Source organism: Camelus ferus, chromosome 1 (genome assembly GCF_009834535.1).
Source record: "Camelus ferus isolate YT-003-E chromosome 1, BCGSAC_Cfer_1.0, whole genome shotgun sequence".
Taxonomy (NCBI): domain Eukaryota; kingdom Metazoa; phylum Chordata; class Mammalia; order Artiodactyla; family Camelidae; genus Camelus; species Camelus ferus.
The window spans coordinates 39636501-39656510 of NC_045696.1; the positions used below are offsets into that span (position 1 = coordinate 39636501).

At 41.1% G+C, this 20010-nt stretch overlaps 1 protein-coding gene across 12 annotated transcripts in view; it reads left to right on the forward strand.

Moving 5' to 3' along the window:
- The window catches only part of ST3GAL6 (ST3 beta-galactoside alpha-2,3-sialyltransferase 6), a 66872-nt gene that overhangs the window by 28971 nt on the left and 17891 nt on the right, over positions 1-20010 (forward strand). For 4 of the 12 annotated variants that reach the window (XM_032490038.1, XM_032490019.1, XM_032490056.1 and 1 more), the window contains 4 exons: positions 7062-7161; positions 9698-9775; positions 13882-13985; positions 14975-15038. In XM_032490038.1, coding sequence (XP_032345929.1) covers positions 7073-7161; positions 9698-9775; positions 13882-13985; positions 14975-15038 — 335 coding nt within the window. In that variant the 5' untranslated portion in view covers positions 7062-7072. Of the gene's footprint in view, positions 1-940; positions 1118-5495; positions 5580-7061; positions 7162-9697; positions 9776-13881; positions 13986-14974; positions 15039-20010 lie in introns of those variants that run through there. The other 8 variants (XM_032490072.1, XM_032490064.1, XM_032490076.1 and 5 more) reach the window with 5 other exon arrangements.

The window sequence follows — 20010 nt, forward strand, 5'->3', positions numbered from 1 at the left end:
CTGTATTTAGGAATCAGCCAGAATGTATACATTTGGTCCTATTCATTGAAACTATGCAAATAGCTTTTGTGGGAGGGGGTGGAGGAGTTTACATAAATTCAATTATAATTTTCTATTAACTTACTTAGTAATCAGATTTTTCCCCTTAATTTGATTAAATAGCAGTAGCTGGGAACTTCAGGTTTAAATTTGGCTTTGTCAGGCGGTGTAACATTGAAGAGTACTTAATTTTATGTGGGCTAAGTCTTTATTTTTTAATTATGGCCTGTTGAGAATTTTCAGATCCTTCTAGCAGAAATCCCATCAACCAGACTACTAATTCCTTAAGACTTATCTCTTTAATTGTGAAATGAATAGTTTTTCATATTACAGTGTTTGTAAGTAAGTATATTAATAAATGCATGTATTTAATGTGTATCATTTCCTTGCTTAAAAAAGGTTCATGCTGTTACAGTTAAAAAAAAATACAGTAGATACAGTTTTCCACAATGTACAATTTAAAAATTTCCCACAACATACAATTTTAAAACCCAGAAAGCTCTCTTGCGTGGGGATGATAGCAACCCTGTTTTCATCATCATGTGTGAAAGGGGCTTAGTGCGGTGCTAGGCATTTTGTAGGTACTTAATGAAGGGTGCTATTGTTTACATGATCATCAACACAGAGGGTGGAGCTCCTTGGTAGATAGCGAGGTTACCAGACACATTTGGATCCTGCCATAAATAATAGGAACCATTACTTAAAAGAGGGGTAATAAATGAGTTAAAGAGGCCAGAGGCCTTTACATCCATGGCAGTGAGGTCCTGTGTGTCTCCTTGCAGGCTTGGGCTATATGGAGGTGGGTAGGGCTAGGAGGCTTAGGGGACCCATGGTGCTAAAACTGAGATGTTAGTGCGTAAGTAGATCTGGAGCTAATGCTCACGGGGGTATGTGATTCCAGAGGAGTCGTAAGCTGAGCAATAACTACAAAGAGGAAGGAAAGCAAGATGTGAGATCTGTTGCCGAGTTCAGATGGTGCAGGGCGTGTGTCATTGTGAGCAGAGAACTGATGGAGACCTGAATGGAGAAGGGCCTCTCCCAGGGCTGAATGGAAACAAGCTGTCAGCAGGCCCACCTGGTAAGATTCTGGAGGTGAGCCTTGAATGGGGGAACCCAGCTAAGGGGAAAGCTGTGGCTGAAATCCTGCCCACACCAAGATAAGTGCCCACAGGGCTGTGTGGAGCCTGAGGATGAGGGGAGGGAGTCCTTTTCTAATTTGCACAAAGATGCAAGTTGTTGAGCAGTTGAGCAGCTGGGGGAGAGAGGAGACTGAGCAGCAGCAGAGCAAGACATCTGTCACTGAGGAAGCGGAGGGTCTCAGGGGACAGAGTGGATGAGGACGTGGCTTAGGATCCTAGTTACTAAAGTATTGAAAGTTTGGTTGCAGAGTTGCTGGGGTGGCCGAGAGGGAGAAGAAGCAGACCTTGAAAAACTAGGATGTATATAATTCAGGGACCCGGCAACAAGAACTCAAGTCTGCTGAATGAGGTGTCCAAGGTCAACGTGGGATCATTGGGAACCTGACCAAACTGTTGAGCTGCTACTCAAGGGCTTCCCAGGCTCCCTTTCCTTTGGGCCAGCGATTGGGGTGGGGCGGAGCCTACAGAAGGGCATTGGAGATGTCTGAGGCCAGGTGTAGAGGCCATCGGGTGTGGAGAGGCCAGGCAGGCTGGGTGCATCTGTGTGTGCAAGGGTATTTCTTCCCTGGAGTCGTATGATACTGAGTTACCCAGTGTTTTTGGGCTTGGCAAATAGAACGTTGTTTCTAGAATTATTGCTGAATGTATGCTTCTTTCTAGCTGGTTGTTGGAAAAACAAATCCCCTTTGGTTTGAACAAGCTTTAGGAGAATCTAAAAATAAAAATCTGACCATTTTCAAGTGTCATTCAAGTGTCATAGGGTTTTTGTTTTGTTTGTTTAAGCAATGCTGTTATGGTCACTTGAGGGGCTCAAGAATGTGCTTTGAAATAAGAACCCTCCAGTATGATTCTTCTGCATATTGAGGTTTGAGAATCACTGCTCTAGGGACACTCAAAGGAATGGAGAAAAAAATAACGGATTTCCTGAAATCCAGAGAAATGGGTTGGGAAAAACAAGTTTGTGAGTAATAGGGTTTTATTTCAACATAGTCTGTGGCTATCAACTTTCTCTCCTTTGCACCAACTCCTAGAATTTATGCTGCTTAAGGAGCTGGTGGGATGGACACATTCGACATTCTGTAATGTTTAGTCTGGTATCAGAAGGCTAGACCTGCACCTGAGTGTAAAAGCTCCCATCGGGAGCGCGGCAGCGCAGGGCGTGGGCTCGGGGATGGCAGATACAGGTCTGAGTCAGCTCAGGAAAGTCACCCCTCCTCTCAGAGCTTCGGTTTCCTCATCTGTGAAATGGGAATTGGAAGTTTACTCTTTCCCTCCCAGGGCAGTCGTGAGGATGACGTGAGATACTACACCACAAGCCTTTGTCAGAGATTATGATTCTAATCAGCCATTATCCATTGGGCATTTGCCATGTGCTGGGCATTTAGGGTAAAAAATTAATACAAAGCATCTAGTTATGGGATCTGTAACTACATTCAGAGACTGTCTACTGAGCATCTGTGTGACAGGTGTTGTTAGAAGTAAGGAAATAAATAAATGGAAATAAAATGATGGACAAGTCCTGCTCTCACAGAGCTTGCCATCTAGTGTCTAGTGGGATAATTACTGTAATATCTGTTACCGTCTCTGTATTTCAGTAAGTGTTACTTTTTTTTTTTCTCCATGGTTCTCTTGAGTGTCCTAGAGCAGTGATTCTCATACTTGAGGACCCATAAGAATCAGACTGGGAGGGAGCTTGTTTCAGCGCATGTTCTGGAGCCCAGAGACACAGGTGAATTAGGGGTTCAGAACTGTGCACTTTAATAAGCCCCCAGCTGGCGTGGACCCCCAGACCTGCCACCCTGTCCCCTTCACCCAGGTCTGAACTTACCCTTTTGGAATGCTGGCCACCACGGTCAGGAAGTTACACATGAGACTTCTGTCTTTCTAGTTCCCCTCCTGGCTTTTGTCTTGATAGACAGGATGACACCAGGAATAGAACTGTGAGAAAGAAATGGTCAGGCTTTAGTCTGTTTTTGTCTGTTAGACTGTGTAAACTGAGACAGCTCACTCAACCTCAGAACCTTTCAGCTCCCTCATTCGTTAAGATCATGCCTGAACGTTGATTTATCAAGCTGGTTTTGAATCTTAAGTAAAGTGATGGCTATACAAGCATTTATGAATTTATAAAATGTACTTTTATTATTAAAGAGAAGGAGAAACTGTTGCCAAGTTTGAGCTCACTTTGGTATATGTAGATTATTCATATTTTGGGTTATGTATCATCATTTGAGAAGAAATACATATTTGGTCTCTGCCAGTGAGTCCTGCCCACCCTTGATGCCCTGTACCACACTTTAGATGCATAATTGCTTTATGACTTGCAGTTTATAAAGGATGTTTTAAGGACCCTGGTCTTAGTAGCAGCCCCATCCAAGAAGCTGGTATGTTTCATTTATTGTCAAGACCATGAAACTTGTTTGTTTTAGTAATTGAAGTTATGTTGAAGGGACCTTCCCTGCCCCACCCAACCTTTAAAACAGGCACTCTATGTTAAATTCTAACTGGTTTTCCTTTGAAATCTTTGGCTCAAAGCAAAATGGTCATTTCATCCATAGAATTAAAATTAGAGAATTCATTTGTTTGTGAAAGTTTTTCCTGTGAGCAAGCAGAGGGACTCCACATGCTTATCACAAGGATATCCTGGCTGGCCCTGGGTGACGTTGCAACTGGAATGTGGCTGCCTGGAGTTGCCTGGGGCACGTAGAGAGTGGCAGAGCTGAAACCTCTCACGCGGTGTATGCAGTGGCTCCTCCAAGAGAAGGTTCATTTTACTTTTGAGGACAAAAAGAATAGTGTTTTCTCACACTTCTTTGTTTTCAGCTAAGCCACAAGTGGGTGAATGAAAAACAGTAATTCACTCATACTTCTGTGCTCTATAAAATAATACATAAATTTCTCAAAGAATGTGTTTTGAGGGACAGATAAGCAAATTGAGTTGTAAATACTGAGTTCTTTCTCTAGACCTCCACGTGCTGTCTTATCTTCAGTGTAAACATGTTTTGAACCATTGCTGACAGTGATAAGTGGCTTCCTTGTTGGGTATTTGCAAAACTGGTGTTATTCTGGGTAGAGTCTTAAACATATTTAATTTGAGTATTTAAGTAGGTTGTTTGGTGACTCTTTTGGCCTGTGGTGAAGGTCTTCTAGGGCAGTCTTGTGCCTGACATCAGTAATTTCCAAAACTGTCTCGGTACAAGGCTAACTTGGGGTTCTAGGACTCCCCGGGTTGCCAGACACCCCTGATGTCTGAGACCATCAGCGTGTACAACCAAAAAGGCTTAAATTACAGTGTATTTTCAAAGGAGTCACAGGGTACAGAAAGAATTCGACTGTGTTCTTTGGATTCTTTTATATTTATCCTCCATTCATGTTTGCCTGACACTTGTATAAAAAAACAAAACCAAAGCATTCTGCTGAGGCCAATTCAGTCGAAGGGAGGAGCCACTCCCCGTCCACACGGCTCCCTGTGTCCTGTCAGCATGGAGCATGGACCATGGACTCTGGCCAAAGTGTGTAATATTTTCACTTCTCTCACGCGTGAAAGGGAAGAAACAAAAAGCTAGCATTTGTTGGACGCATCATGAGGGCCAGGCTCTGGCTGGCTGTCTTGTTGTCTTTGTTTCCTCAGTTAAGCACTTTCAGTGATGCATCCAACTTCCCAAACTCCTCACTGTCTCAGACTTGTACTCTGATCATCCCAAACCTTAATTCTCTCCATTACTTGGATTTTACCAATTATTTCTCAAAAAAACACAGTATCATACTTTTTTTTTTTACCCACTAATGATCATGCAATTTATTTCTTGCATTTTACTGAGAAGAATTTAAGGTGATTTTTAAAGTCATGCATAATACATCAAGACATACACTTTTTTAATTTTTTATGTTTTGGGGTGGGGGTAATTAGATTTGTTTGTTTATTTATAATGGACAGCACTGGGGTTTGAACCCAGGATCTCGTGCAGGCTAAGCACACACTCCACCACTGAGCTATCCCCTCCCCAAGACAGACATTAGAAATGGATGAGGAAGACAGAACAAAGTGGGAAGGGAAGCACGAGCTTGGGGTGGTCACGTGTCCCGTCTGTGCTGTGCTCCTTTGCCAGCGAAAGACGCTGGCCTTTCTGCCACAGCCACGCGCAGTCGCATCTCCTGTGAGGCCCGTGAGAATGTAGCACTGGCTGCATCGAGTCTCCCTTTGTCTTTCTCAAACCCGTGCATTTTACTGTGTAGAGGAAAGCACAGCTGGCTTTAGTTTTAGAAAACAAACAACCATGAAATACACACACTCATTCAGCACATATTTTTGTGTCATAGGTTATGCCGGATGCCCATCACTTTGGCTAATCAGCCTAATAACCGAAACTGCTGTGTGCTTTCACTTGTCAGTTGTTGGCAAAGGTAAAATGATGGACCTAAGGTCCGCCAAGCCAGGAATTATGAGGACTTGGGCCCCGATTCATGTCTTCTGATTTCTCACCCGTGTTGACCCTCATGGGGATTATATCCACTAAATTAGAAGCATGTGTAAACTAAAGTCTGCTGGTTTAATGCATTCATTTGCTTCCTCCTGACTACAGTCATTTCCAATTAGTATATAATAGTGGCATGTGGGGGCGGTGGCGGCCTTAATAGCAGTGAGGAGCAGCAACTGACAGTAAGGGAGGCAACACCGCGGGATCGTCACTACAGCTTAGGGGTGCTTCCAAACAGCCCACACCCTCCTGAGCTCCCAAGGGTCTCAACTCTAAGGGAACCCAGAGCAATTATGACATTCATTACGAGGTCCTCACACCATCAAGGAGATCTGAAATTATGTTTAGTACATTCTACTTAAGACAATGGAGCGCTTTAAGAATCTAACCAGACTCACATGGTCTACACTGCATTGCCCCATTTGAGGTTAAGAGATACGGACAGGAGTGAGTGAAGTGGTACCTTCATATGTCTTGATGAATCAGAAACTCGACAAGAGATGCACAGAAATAGTATATCTGTTTAAGTAACATGCAGTGAAGTAGAAGGTCTAGTATAGAAACATGTACTAAATTTGTGTTTGACATTTAGTTACAAATGGAAGTGAGAACATTTATTTCTGCCTTTGAAGCAGAAGTGGGAACTAAACAAAATGCTTTAGACTATTAAAAATATATTTTGTAAAGAGGCTTTTTTGTGCATTTGTTTTCTAGGGAAGATTGTGCCCATTTTTTGGTCGACTGATAAATGTGTGGTGAACTGTACTGTCCATTTAATATAAAAACAAGCAAAAAATTGGCTAAATTTACCTATGCCGTGATATGGTATATCTAAAAGTATATAAAAGTTGAGAATGTGTGAAGTATTTTTTTGAGGGGGGAGGTATTTTTTAGCAACCTTGTTTCTCTAATTCTTTCAAATTAGGAAAAGGACTTTTAGCATGAATAGCATTTAAGAATCATTTCAAGCACTGGTGAAACAAAATGTTTATATTTTAAGGCATAGATTCACTTTCTTTTGAGAGAGAAAATAGATATTTTTTAATATTTCTGAAAAAAAGTTTTGGATATTGATTAGATAGGTAAAATTTTGTTCCAAATGAAATTTTTTTCTTACCTAACATGGGAAGGTAGTATGGAAGCCACTAGCTTTGAAACATTGGAACTGCTTATTGGTCTAAACATGAATTGCGTTGTGTTGATTAAAGAGGATGAGGAGAAACAAAAAAATGTTCTCTTTTTGACACTTTAGTGGGTGTTTCCAAAATAATTGGCTTCCATCAGTTTTTTCTACTCTCTCTCTGTCTCTCTCTGTTTATTCACTGATGCTTGTAGTTGTAAGACGTTGTGTAAATCCATCTGTGTAACAATCTCACTGTTCCTTTGGCCTTCATTCCTTGTGTTTCAGGTGGGCCAGCCATGAGAGGGTACCTTGTGGCCATATTCCTGAGTGCTGTCTTCCTCTATTATGTGCTGCACTGTATACTATGGGGAACAAATGTCTACTGGTAAGTTTCATTTTTGCTGTTTAAGAATGAGTCCAAAACTAGTCTTTAACACAGACATGCAAATTATATTAGAGGGACCTATTAAAAAAAAAAAAAACCAGCCTGTAATACTTTGAACCTTGTCTAGCTTTCCCATTATGAATTGGGGTTATACCGTTCTAATACCCTATACATTGCATCTAACAGCTTAACAACTGATAGGCAACACCATCTTTTTCTTGACTCTTTAGTGAAGCAGGGGTGTTGACCATCTCTGGGACATAACATTCTTCACTTATAATATTTCATCTTTTGAATTGATGGAGTCATTCTTGGGCTCAGTGATACTTGATTCTTAGAGCCTAAAATGCTAGAAGAGATTGTTGCTAAAATATAGACACTGCTATGGTTTCCTTTGTTTAAAAAATATTTGGTGAGTAATGACATAGGTACATTTTGAAACCACTTTGACCTGAAATGTCATGTATAAAATTGGAAGAGGTGCAAGTAGTTTTATTGCAGAGAAAACTTCTTTAATAAACTTCTTGTCCTTTTCCCTATTGTCAGTCCTTTGGTGAGGAATACAGCTTTGATGGCCTTTAAATCCTGAATGGGTGCTAGTACATGCCATCACAGTAAACCAGATAACAACCTCCTGTCTTAGGAAAAAGTTCAGTACTTTCTGCCACTGTTTCAAGAGTAGATCCTAGAGCATGTTTCTAGGGTTTTTTGTTTTTTAGGTTTTTTTGCTTTGTTTTTGTTTTAACTAGATGATAAAATAAATGGATGCTTTTGTATTTCATTTCATCATTGGTTGACTGAAAAATCATTGTAATGCTCTTCATGGACTGAAGGAAGACAAATGGTTACTGGAAAAACCCAATGCCAGGTGGATGGATTTGGCCCTAAATTTTGAGGCTTTAGATTTAAATATTGAGCTAGATGTCTTAGAAGTCTGGTTATACACCATATGATGGTTCTACCACAGGCATCTCTGCCTTCATCTCTGCCACATCCTGTCTCTGCCCCACACTTAGTAATGGAAAACAAGAGCAGAAGAGAAAACACGGGGTTTGGTAGACTGCTACTTCCGCACCAATCCTGTCTTGTCATGGAGAAATGATAAAGAAGACAAAGAAAAGGGTCTGAATTCAGCGCAGTTTTGTCCTCAGAATTTGAGGAATGTTCGTGTCACTCCTAAGCTAACATGTTACTCCAGTCACAGAAAGTCTCGTGGGAAATTACCTCAGATGCATGTTTGTGCTGTGAAATTGCTTCCTTAAAACTATTTAAAACAGATATTTGTCTTTTTTTAAAAAAAAAACGTGCAAAGTTGTCTTCACAGTATCTCAAAACAGTTTTTTTTTTTTTAACATTTTTTATTGAGTTATAGTCATTTTACAATGTTGTGTCAAATTCCAATGTGGAGCACAATTTTTCAGTTATACATGAACATACACATATTCATTGTCATATTTTTTTTTTGGTGTGAGAAAATTGTTTTTTAACAACCTTAGAAACCAAGTAATATACTTCGTTTTTTTCTCTGAATATAATTTGGTTTTTATGGCTTGGTGTGCTGGTCCCCATATTTATATACATTTCTTACCTATAAATCAAGAGACATTTTTGCCATTTGGGGTGTTTACAAAAGATGTGTCTCTGCATAAGAACTTAGCCTCGTGGTTCAGGAACCTAGCTGTTCTAACTGGGGATTTTGTACCAAAAAAGGGGAGTGGGATGGGGAACTGAATCTATCCACGGACGGTTTAGGCTATTTCTTTCAGTTTGAGCCCTGTGAGTATAGAAGAAAATTGATTAGTTTTCTTTTTCAGATTAATTCTTCACACAGTTGATGATCACTAATACATTCTTATCAAGCTGTCTTCCTCTTTCCTGGCTGAGTCTAGATCTCCTCCCTCCTCCCTCTGCCCCCTGTCCCCTTCATTTATTTTCATTGTTGTGTTCTGTCCTGTTCCACAATACCCTTTTAAATTGTGGAGACAAGTGCTCCATTCAGGAGACACACAAACACCAACCTGTGCCAACAGCAGAGGAGAGTCAGATATGGCTCTAAATGGTGTGATTCGTGGAGTCCCCAGATCACCAGCAGGGGCTGTGGCATCTGCTCAGGGCAGTGTCTCTGTGCTGTTTACTGGATAACGTGGGGACCGCCAGCAGAAGCTGGGTGCATTCGGGCTGAATCGGATTTGTCAGGCTTTCGGGAACTTCTGAAACATGAGCCTGGTGGTACCTTCCACAGTGTTGTTGTCCTGGTTCTTCTCAAAGGGTTCTTTTGAGTCACTGCTCTTTGAACCCCTTCTGGGTCACTTATCACCTCAGCCTTCTCCACTCTCTCTTGCTTTGCATCCACGAATCCTCAGATGTGTCCAGGACTTGGCAAAGGTCCTGTCATACCTCAGGGGCCACATGAGGATGTTTGTTCCCGGTCTGAGAAGCCTCTCAGCTGGGGCACCACGGGGGTTCCCGGGCTTTTGGTTTGTTTTGGGCGGCTGCCTGGTTCTGGTTTCTGCCTGATGCTGTTTTTGTCTCACAGGGTGCCACCTGTGGAAATGAAGCGGAGAAATAAGATCCAGCCTTGTTTATCAAAGCCAGCCTTTGCCTCTCTCTTGAGGTAAAAATATGAAAGAAATTGTGGCACACAAAATGTTCGAAATGTGTTTCTAATCATTTTCCACACTTTTTTTTTTCCATGCAAACCTTAGCAGTATAAAGTTGACACCCTATATTTAAGAAGAGCTTGAATATCCTGTGTGTTTTTATATTTTTTATTTTTTTTAGTGGAGGTACTGGGGATTGAACCCAGGACCTCATGTATGCTAGGCATGTGCTCTACCACTGAGCTATATCCACCTCCCCTGTGTCTTTTTGTGCTTTTAGTCAGAGCTCTACATGTATTTTGAAAGAAGACATTGAAGAACTCAGTCAGGCCAATATTCTTTTCAAAGAAGTGATAGTAGAGAGGTCTATTTGTGTTTAATCATAAAAAAAAAAAGTGAATGGTCCTTTAGGGTTTTATTTTCCCGTCTGGTTCCCATGTCATTTTCCATTCTTACTGTATTGTGGTTTCTTCTCCCTTGCCTCTAGATTAAACTTTACAGTAGAAATTTGCCTTTCATAGACTTTCAGTGAACTCCATAGAATGTAAATAATGGTTTTCGTTATGGTTGTCAGGACTTGTAGAGAATTTACTCTCCCATCCACCAGTACGCTTTTCCTGTCACCGCATCTTTGACGGATTGCTGGCGAAAATGTTTCCAGATAAATAGAAATAAATGACAGTTCTGGTCTGGGCATGTTGAATTGTGTAAAACACAGACAAGCTTTTCAGCATTTTATCGACTAAAGATCACAAATTCACCTTTTCTTCTCTCACTGTCTTTTCTTACATCACTGCATCTTTCTGTGACTGGTTCTTTCACTTTCGGGTCTACAGGTCCCTTCAGAATCAGCCAGTCCTCTGCAGAACTGCAGGCACATGAACTACTTTTGCACATGGCTACAAGTGTACTGTGGCTGCTTGTAGTTTATCCCCGGCTGTGTGTCCAGTTAGGACTACTGCACAATGAGAAGCTTTTACTTTCTTTTTTTTTTTTTTTTTAACCATAACACATAGTAAAAAACACATTTTACTTTGGAATTTAGTATGCATACATATTTATAATGAATAACAAAGGCATTTTACCCTTCCTACTCCAGACACCCAGTATTCTCTTCTATCGCTTTTTTAAAATGTGCGGCTCGTGACTTGCAGAACTGATTTCATGAGCCACCTCTGGGTTGCAGACTGCAGGTTTTACAGCACTCCTCTAGAATCAAGGTACTCTACAGCTTTAGAGAAAATAGATATTTCCTTTCTGAGGAAACCCAGCAGGTCTAAAGTATTCATGGAAGGTTGCCCAGCAGTTGAAGTGACCAGCAGATGCCCACTGGTCATGTGACCTGTATCCTCGGGAGGCGGGGCTGTCTCTGCCAGTAGCCGTCGGGAGAAGCTCTGCTGGGAAACTAGAAAGTGTTACTTGCAGTGCTGTGAAGAGGACACCTTTCCTTAACATTGAACTTGAGTATGATCTCAGCTTTGTCAGGTATGGGTTAGTGGCTCCAGATAATAGTTACTTGTTTTCACAGCTTCAGTTTCTTTGTCTTGTCGACCGAAAAAGTGCACAACCTAAAAGCTGAGAATTCGGTTTTATTTAGACATCTTACTGAGAACTGTATTTCGGGCAGGCAGCATCTCAGATAGCTCTGAGGGATTGTTCCAGAGAGGTAAAGGAGGAGCCAGGATATATAGGAGTTTTTGCTTAGAAAAAAAAGAAGAAAAAAACCCATGTAGTTGAACATCAGAAGGTTACTACTAACACAGAAACAGCATCTCAAGTTAATGATTTTAGTGCGTTTCTATGTATGAGAAGATTCCAGAGTCTGGGCTTATTGAAATCATTCCTTTGATATGCATTTTAACCATGTGAAGCTAGTATCGTATTTTCATCCATCCTGAATTTTCCTCAGGGTGCGCCATAGGGGTGGCTACAGTGGCTGATGGCTTTATGGCCACAACATCCTTTGTTTACTGAAATGGCAGGTGACATTTTTTTGTCTACAGTGTAAATTAATTAGTAAAATTTACCTTCCTTTCCAAGCTTGTGTAGGAGTAAGGACAACAGAGACATAACGTAATGTGTTACATTATAATGTAATATAACATGCTATAATACACTATAATGTAATGGATAATTATTACAGATAAGACTGGTGCTTACTGAGCATCCCCTACCATGTGAGACATGGTGCTGACTACTGAAAAAAAGCCACAACCTAAAAGCTGAGAATTATGTTTTATTTAGGGAATTACTGAGGACTTAAGCCTGGAATACAGCCTGTCAGACAGCTCTGAGGGATGGGTCTGAAGAGATAGGCGAGGAGCCAGGGTATATAGGAGTTTTTGCAATAAACAAACAGCAAACAAAAAAAAAACGAGGTAGTTGAACATCAAACGATTACTGCTAATTAAAGAAAAACTAGACGTCTCAACGTAATGAATTTCATACTTTTCTGTGTATGGGAAGATGTGAGAGTCTGGACTCATTGAAATTATTCCTTTGATGTGTATCTTAACTATCTAGGGTCAGCATCCTGTTTTTCCCCCTCCTGCACTCCCCCCAGGGTACACAGTCAGGGTGGCTGCAGTGGCTGAAGGCTTGCTGGCCACAGCATTCTTTGTTTACTGAGATGGCAGGCAGCATTCTTTGTCCACAGTGCTTAACAATGGTTGCATTTAGAAATAAAATGTAAGTCACCTAGGGCAAGGTCTGACTGGAATAGACATTAACCATTTGTCACCATCATTTTCACTGCCCCCCGCCCAAAGATTAGAGACTGTCATTGCCTTCACCTCAACGTGCAAAGTCGTCATGTTTTACTTTCCCAAGGAAGCCTGGGAAGATCTTGAGTCTCCTCTCAATCTTAAGTCAGGTGACCTGACACTTCCTCTTCCCAGAGCAGATCCTAAATTTAAGGATCAACCCTGACACAGAAAATGACCTTTCAGGGTTGGCTGGACCCTCCCCAAGGCTGCTATTATGTGGCACAACTGAATCTGGGACACACAGCCTACTCACTGTGTAGGAAAGACTGGTCTCTCACCTCTTTGCTTAGTCTGAATATGGTGTGAATTCTTGCTCAGCTCTGAAATCTTGAGCTCCTTAGTGGCTCCTGAGTAGCAAAGCCAAGATAGAACTGAAGCTAATTCGCCCCTAGTACGCTGCTGTTTATTTCCATTTTGTCATGCAAACCCCAGGGGCACTCTGATCTTTACCAGCAGTTTTTATACCAAAAAAGAGCAAAACTGGTAAGGCAGGAAAGATCGGCCATGTGAGGGGGTTGGGGTGAGGGTTTGCAGTACCTAGTCCTGCTGGTAGGTGAGGATAGCGTCTTAATATGTGCTTGACCTATTCCTTCTCTTTAATTAAAACAATTTTTTTTTATTTCTTTCTACTTCATAATGGTCCCATTAAGAATTAATTTGAAATTGACGTTCATTCAATCATTTATCATTTATCAAACGTACGTTGTCTGCCTGCTCTGGGCCAGGACCTAAAAGTGAGAAAAAACAGGCGCCTCGTCACGGTCTCTCTTTCGTCTGAGAGGGTACCTGACGGGGAGCGAGAGGGACAGGGCAGGCAGTAAGGAGACAGATACCCATAGTTCTTGTTCTTGAGCAGATTTTAATTTAATGACATTAGGAAAGAGTTTGGTTCCAGCTACATCTAACTGTTAGTGTCTTTATTTTCACAGGGGACAACAGCTTTATACCTAGGGCATCTTTTCCTTTGGGGGTGGCCGAGCATCACTACTTTTATTGTCCCTTATTACTTCCTTTCTTTCTTCCTGTATGGGGCTGTACTTGGTGGTGTCTTGTTTTTAAATTTGGTGCCCCCCCCCACCCCCACCCCCTATCACCAGCCCTGAAGCTGTTACATAATTTTGGATCCACGCCTGGAAAGTGTGTCTGGGTGTGCAGTTCCATTGTGTATCCGACTCTAGGCAATATTTAAATAGTGTTTAAGATGATTTTTAAAGAATCTTAAAAATAATTCTGTGTTCATATATAGTCAATGTAATAATATGAATGACCTACTGCAGTTATTTTCAGTTGTGATTTTAAAAACCTTCAAATATTATATGCATTTGAGAAAATCATTCTTTATCCTTTTCTTCCAGGTTTCATCAGTTTCACCCTTTTCTGTGTGCAGCTGATTTTAAAAATATTGCTTCCTTCTATGGTAGCGATAAATTTGATTTGCCCTATGGGATAAGAACATCAGGTCAGTAATATTATTCTTACCCTGCCCTATTAAATATGAGTGGTGTTTGATGTGAACCATATGTTCATATAATTTTAAGGCCTTTGGATCTTTCCACTTAATAATGATTCCTAAAGGATATAATTTTGGGATTGGATGAAAAGGAATTAAATTTTAATATATAAATCCCCACCCCTTTTGAAGCAGTGTGGAATAAAAGAATAAAAAAGGTAGAATTTTTTGTTGTTGTTGAGAAATTGCTTTTTACTTTTCTTTTGCCACCATATATGATTCACAAGTTCCAATGCCTTACTTTATTCCAATTTAGAATTAGCAGGACAACCCTGTGGGTTAACTCTTTCTCTGTCTTTCATTTCACCTCTTCAGCTATGAGTTTTACTTTAATTTCATCTGCAAGTTTTATGCCCTTGATCAGTCTTTTCATTTAATCGTAGGATAAATTTCTGCTAAATTTACTGTTTACTAATGATGAAACACTTTTTCCCTCTGCTTGTTAACAACTAATTTGCTTTACCCAGCTTTACATTCTAGATTTTTGATTGACTCTAAAAGCCTAAGAGCTAACGAGCCCCAGTTAGATTTTCTTATTCAGTTGATCCTGCGTATGTGTGTGTTTAAAATATATTGCAGAGAATTTGATAATCTAATAGGTTTAAACTTGCAGAATATTGATTTCTAAACCAATGTTAGTTTCAGAGTCATCAGATATGGTTAATTTTGGTTACTTTTTTATAATTGTTTTCAGATTAAGCACCTTATTTATCTGGGGTTTTTGGAAAGTATTCTTAGAGCATTTGCTATTTTGAGTGTGCATGTTACATGGTGCTGGCAGATGGCAGTTTTGTAGTATGAATTGTCACCAAAGAGTAAATCACAGGTGGCCATACCAGTTTGAAGTGGGTTTGGGGGAGGGGAGCGGATAAGGTGGCTTACTGTGTGTCTCAGAAGTCATGATTGCTTTTATTCATAATGCTCCATTTGTTTTCTAGCTGAACATTTTCGACTTGCTCTTTCAAAACTGCAGAGTTGTGATCTCTTTGATGAGTTTGACAAGTGAGTTTGTTTCCTTGCTTCTTTTATTTTAAGTTTTAGCTAAGGTGATTCAAAATAAGCACCCCACTGTAAATATATTCACTCCGGAAGATTCCACAGCTTTTGTGCATAACTAAAATGCCTAGGAGTTATTTCTATGACACTTGAAATAAACAAACCACAAACCACAAAATAATTTAGAAGTTGCTTAATTGGTTGGCTCAAAAGTATGCAGTCTTTTTTCTTTCTTTCTTTCTTTCTTTTTTTACTTTTTTAAAAATTGAAGTGTAGTCAGTTTACGATGTTAGTTTCAGGTGTACAATAAAGTGATTCAGTTATACAAATACATACATATATATATGTTTTTATGCAGGCAGTCTTGATGATGCTCTGTGCTAGTCCTAAGTCAGGATATTTTTAATCCACACTCATCTTTTCTAAGTCATTGTTGCTGAAGAATTAATTCATACTCCCTGTTAATCATAAGCTCACAGCCTCCCTCCATGGGCTGCTTCCCATACCTTCCCACACATCTTCTGAACTGCTCACTCATGAGGATCTTTTTTGTTTGTATGTCAAATATTGGGTGTCAGAAGCAGCTCTCTTCCTTTTATTAAGAATTTTATTTGAGGGAGGCAAACAGCTTGCTTAGGTACAAATTTTCTGACTACAAAAGGCAATTTAGGAAGGGGAGGGTATAGCTCAGTGGTAGAGTGCATGCCTAGCATGCACGAGGTCCTGGGTTTAATCCCCAGTACCTCCATCAAAAACTAAATAAATAAATAAGTAAATAAACCTAATTACCTCCCCCTAAAAAGCCAAACCAAACCAAAGTTGTTTTTTTTTTAAACAATAAAAAAGGCGATTTAGTTTTTAGAACATTTTGGTGTCAAGTTAACCCCCTAGGAATTGAATTGCCAAAGACAGACTTCTTAGTAGGTAGGCTCACTTTACAGAGGTAGACTTACTTCACAAAGTTTTAAGCTACGTTTAGAACTTGACCAGTCCAGTGGGATGACATGGATGATGTGCCGATGAGAGGCCTCCATCAAAAAGGAGATGGCCGAATTTCCCTCTTGTCCACAAGAACAGAGGTGCTCTTTGGTGGGTGCAGAAATCGGGGTTGTGACCAGAGGTGTGAAAATGGAGACAGTTTGCAGAACAGAGCTGGAGGAGCAGTGCTAGATTTTGTCTGAGTTTATCTCATTTTTCTCTGTCAGGGGCCCAGACTATTGAAGAGTGGATTATATAATAACGTTGGTTCATTTCAGTTTGTACTTACTCTTTATAATTTAAAACTGTGCTGCCAGCCCAGTCAATTTCAATTTCTGTTTGCATACGCAGAGCAACCATACATACTCATTTCTAACTAGAGTTTATGCAGCTCTTGTCTGTAGAATATTGTTTTGTGCAGACCTTTGGCATATGTGCTTTATGTCAATTCTCTCTATTTTTCACAACTACCCTGCAAAATATACTTGATGATATCCATTTTTTTAAATTGAGAAACTGAGGCTAGGCAAACATTTGTAGTTTCTTATAACTGCTAGATGCCAGAGCCAGGATATGAATCTGGATGGGTCCTCTAGTGCCTGGATGTTTGCTTTAAGAGTGATAATAGACCTTTGATATTTGCAGCAGGTGTCTGCAAATATTTGAAAAAAAATCGTTGGCCCTGTAAGTGTGAGCTGCTGTCAGGATTCTTGATGGTACGTGATCAGAAGTTTCATACTTGCCTGGTTTTTATCTCAGAACTAGCCTGGGCTTTATTTAGTTGCTTTCCAAGCTCCTTCCTGCAGAGGTGTTCACCATCATATGTGTGTGCTTCAGCCAGGCTGTCTCCTCTCTTCTTGCTGACTTGGTCTGGCTGCTCCCCACCCTTTCCCACTTTGTCACTGACAGTGCTCCCCCAACCCAAGCCTCCATTGCCTCATATCATCAACCCATGTCAGTTCTTAGCATCACTAGTGTCGGGAGGGAGGTGGGTGTGGATGATGAGGAGGGATTGAAAATCAAGCTGATTGCACCAGGATTCTTTAGTCTGAAGATGTCAAGAGACTGAAGTAGCATCACTGTACAGTCAGAAATCCTTCAGGTACAGAGGGAATGGAAACTACCCCTCAGAGTGAGCACAGTGATGCTCTAGATTCTCAGCATGGCTGAACTGCTTGTTTGATGTGTGCAAACTTGCTCCCTAGACAAAGAGTATTTTGAAAGTAATTAAGTAAATATACTTGTGATAGTAGTAGCTTCATTTACATACTACTTTTAGGAGGAGATCACATGTACTAGTAAATTTTACCTTTATTTTAAGTAAGTCATTCTGCATTGGTCTGAAACCCACAGTACAACACAGTGATGACATCAGGCCAGCCCATGCCTGAGCAATACATTTTAAGTAAACTCCAGAAGGACAGAATACACTCAGCTGCCTGTTGCTGCCTCTCAGTCAACTCAGTTTGTCCCTCAGGTGACCTTCTACATCTCCCATTTCTCCTCTCTGCCTAGGAAGAAGGCTCTAGAGGAAAGAGGTTTGAGAACAGTCTTTCTTTCTCAGGCAGAGGATCTGGACCTCCCCTGTGGGGAGTCTGCCCAGCCCTGACTGTGGACTCGGGAGCTGGTGCCCCGTGCCCAGGGGGGAAGCCTTGTCGACATGGGCTCCTCACTCTCTGTCTGGGGTCTGTAGGTCGGAGGGAACGGGCTGAAGTGGAGAGAGGTGAGGTCCTCCCTTCCAAGTCTCTTCCCCCTTTGGCTGTTCTGTTCGCCCTCTGTCCTCTTTGTCTCTTCCAGTAAGGTTCAGACACTTTTTGTTGTTTCAAATCTGAGTCCTTTACTTATTCAGCATATACGATGCCCTCAGTTGGGGTAGACTCCACTGTGAATGGGAGAACTCCAAATATCAGTTGCATTTACAAGATGCAAGTTTTCCTCTTTTTCACAATTGTTGTGTAAGTGAAGTCTCGGGTAAGCATTCTCAGGCCAGCTTAGCAGCTGTCATCATAGGGACCAAGGCTTCTCTTTTGTGTCTCTGCTATTCCTCCTTGTGGTCCAGTCTGATGGTAGGACTTCCACAAGTCATATCTACATTCTGGCAAGCAGGGAGGACACAGGGGGAAGGGCATGTCCCCAGCCATTAAGACTTGCCTCCTTCTTTAAGGACATTTCCTAGAAATCACACTGAACACTTCATTACATCCAGTGATGTGCTGGAGCCAGTTGGTACCAACTTGTGAGAGCTACCGCTCTTCCCAACTCTGTTCAGTGCCATCAAGATGGAAACGTGAAATTAGCCATGTTGGGTGTATTTATACCATGGAAATTAGCAAACACTGCAAACCAGGGCTTCCCATCAGCCCACTTGTTCCCAAAGAGGACTGATTGGTAAAAATTTGCCAGCAACCATCAATTACATCACATTGGCTAGGGGAATAATTGCAAGGCTACACCTCGCTGGAAGGTGGACTGGAAAATCTGGAAAATGTAACCTTTATTCCATGTGGCTGTGGGCCCACCTTAAAAAAAAGTCCTATTTTCAGGGACAAAGGAAACATGACGACTGAGGGGCAGCTAGCAGTCTCCCCATGAGTATTCTCCACCATCTCTCTGGTCCCCGCCTGTTTCTGTGCCTGGACCCATTCAAGATTCTAAAGTCAGTTACGTAAGTCTCTACCAACCTCTCTCGGGACTGGAAGCGGCCAGCCGTGGTTTCTCTCTTGGAGATGGAAATCCTGGGAAGGCAGTTGAAACGCATTAGTGTGGTAAATCATTTTGAAGTGGCCTTTCTTACAGAGGTCTTCCTTACACCATCTTCGTAGGTAATGTGAGTAAAGTAACTCAGTGAGATAGAGAGAGCCTTTTTCTAAAGTTAATACCATGGAGAATTCGGGCCGGAATTAGAGGGAAGGAAACCAGAGGGTGTGTGTTGGTCCGTAACACCCTGTGTGAAGGAGCCCCGGTATTGTGACAATTCCACACCTGTTCTTTGTTCTCCCTCCTTCCTTCCCTCACTGCTCCCCACTCCCACTCCCTTTCAAAAAAAAATCTATTCTTTTCCAAAAGTTTTTGGTCACCACGTAATAATTACAATAATTTGCTTTCCTTCCTCCAATCATATCTGTTAGGAAAATATTCTCATCATAGCAAATTACCTTTCTTCCTAACTTTGTGGCAGGAGTTCTCGGTTTTCCCTGTGAAGAGATGAACCCATACGATGTACCATTTGCAGCCCCCATTTGATTTTATTATTTTATTTGTCTTTTTGGCATGTGTTTTTAACAGAGGGTTAACCTTGGGCTTTTTCTTTTCTCTTCTTTCTGGGTTTCTTTCCCGAGCAGTGGTCCAGCAGGTTGGGATGGGGTGAATTTTGTGGCGGCTGAACTGTTCGCTGAAGAATCCCAGTTACATAAGCTAACCTGTCCCTGCTCAGATGTGAGGACTGAGAGCCAGACCCAGAAGCAAAGCAGTGAAGTCACAGAGAGTGTCAGAGGCAGGAAGGATGGCGCTCACTAGTCCAGTCTGCTCATTTTAAAGAGGAGATGACTGAGGTCCAGAGGTTATATGGGACTCAGAGTTAAGCAGTCTCCAGTCTTCCACTGTTCTCCAGTTCCTCCCTTTGCATTTTAATGAGCAAAGAAAAGACAGGAAAGACTCCACAATTAAATGTCTGAAACTGAGCATCATCTGAAGAGGTAAGGGAAAGAGAATTCTGGAATAGCGCATTTTTTTTAATATATCCTTTAGTGTTTCCAGGGCTATAAATCCTCTCCCCCCCACAATTATTTAAGATAGCTTCTGCCTTTATCCTTAACCTCAAACCATTTTTTTAACCAGGTGATCTTTAATACTTTTACAGAGTTAAACTAAAACATCTCCAGGGTACATGTGTAAGTTCATTGAAACACATATATGTTAAATACGTGTTTTTTTCTCTTAAAGACTCGTGATCTATATAGAATCTTCTCCCAATAGTTACTACTAAAAACATTTTTCTTTT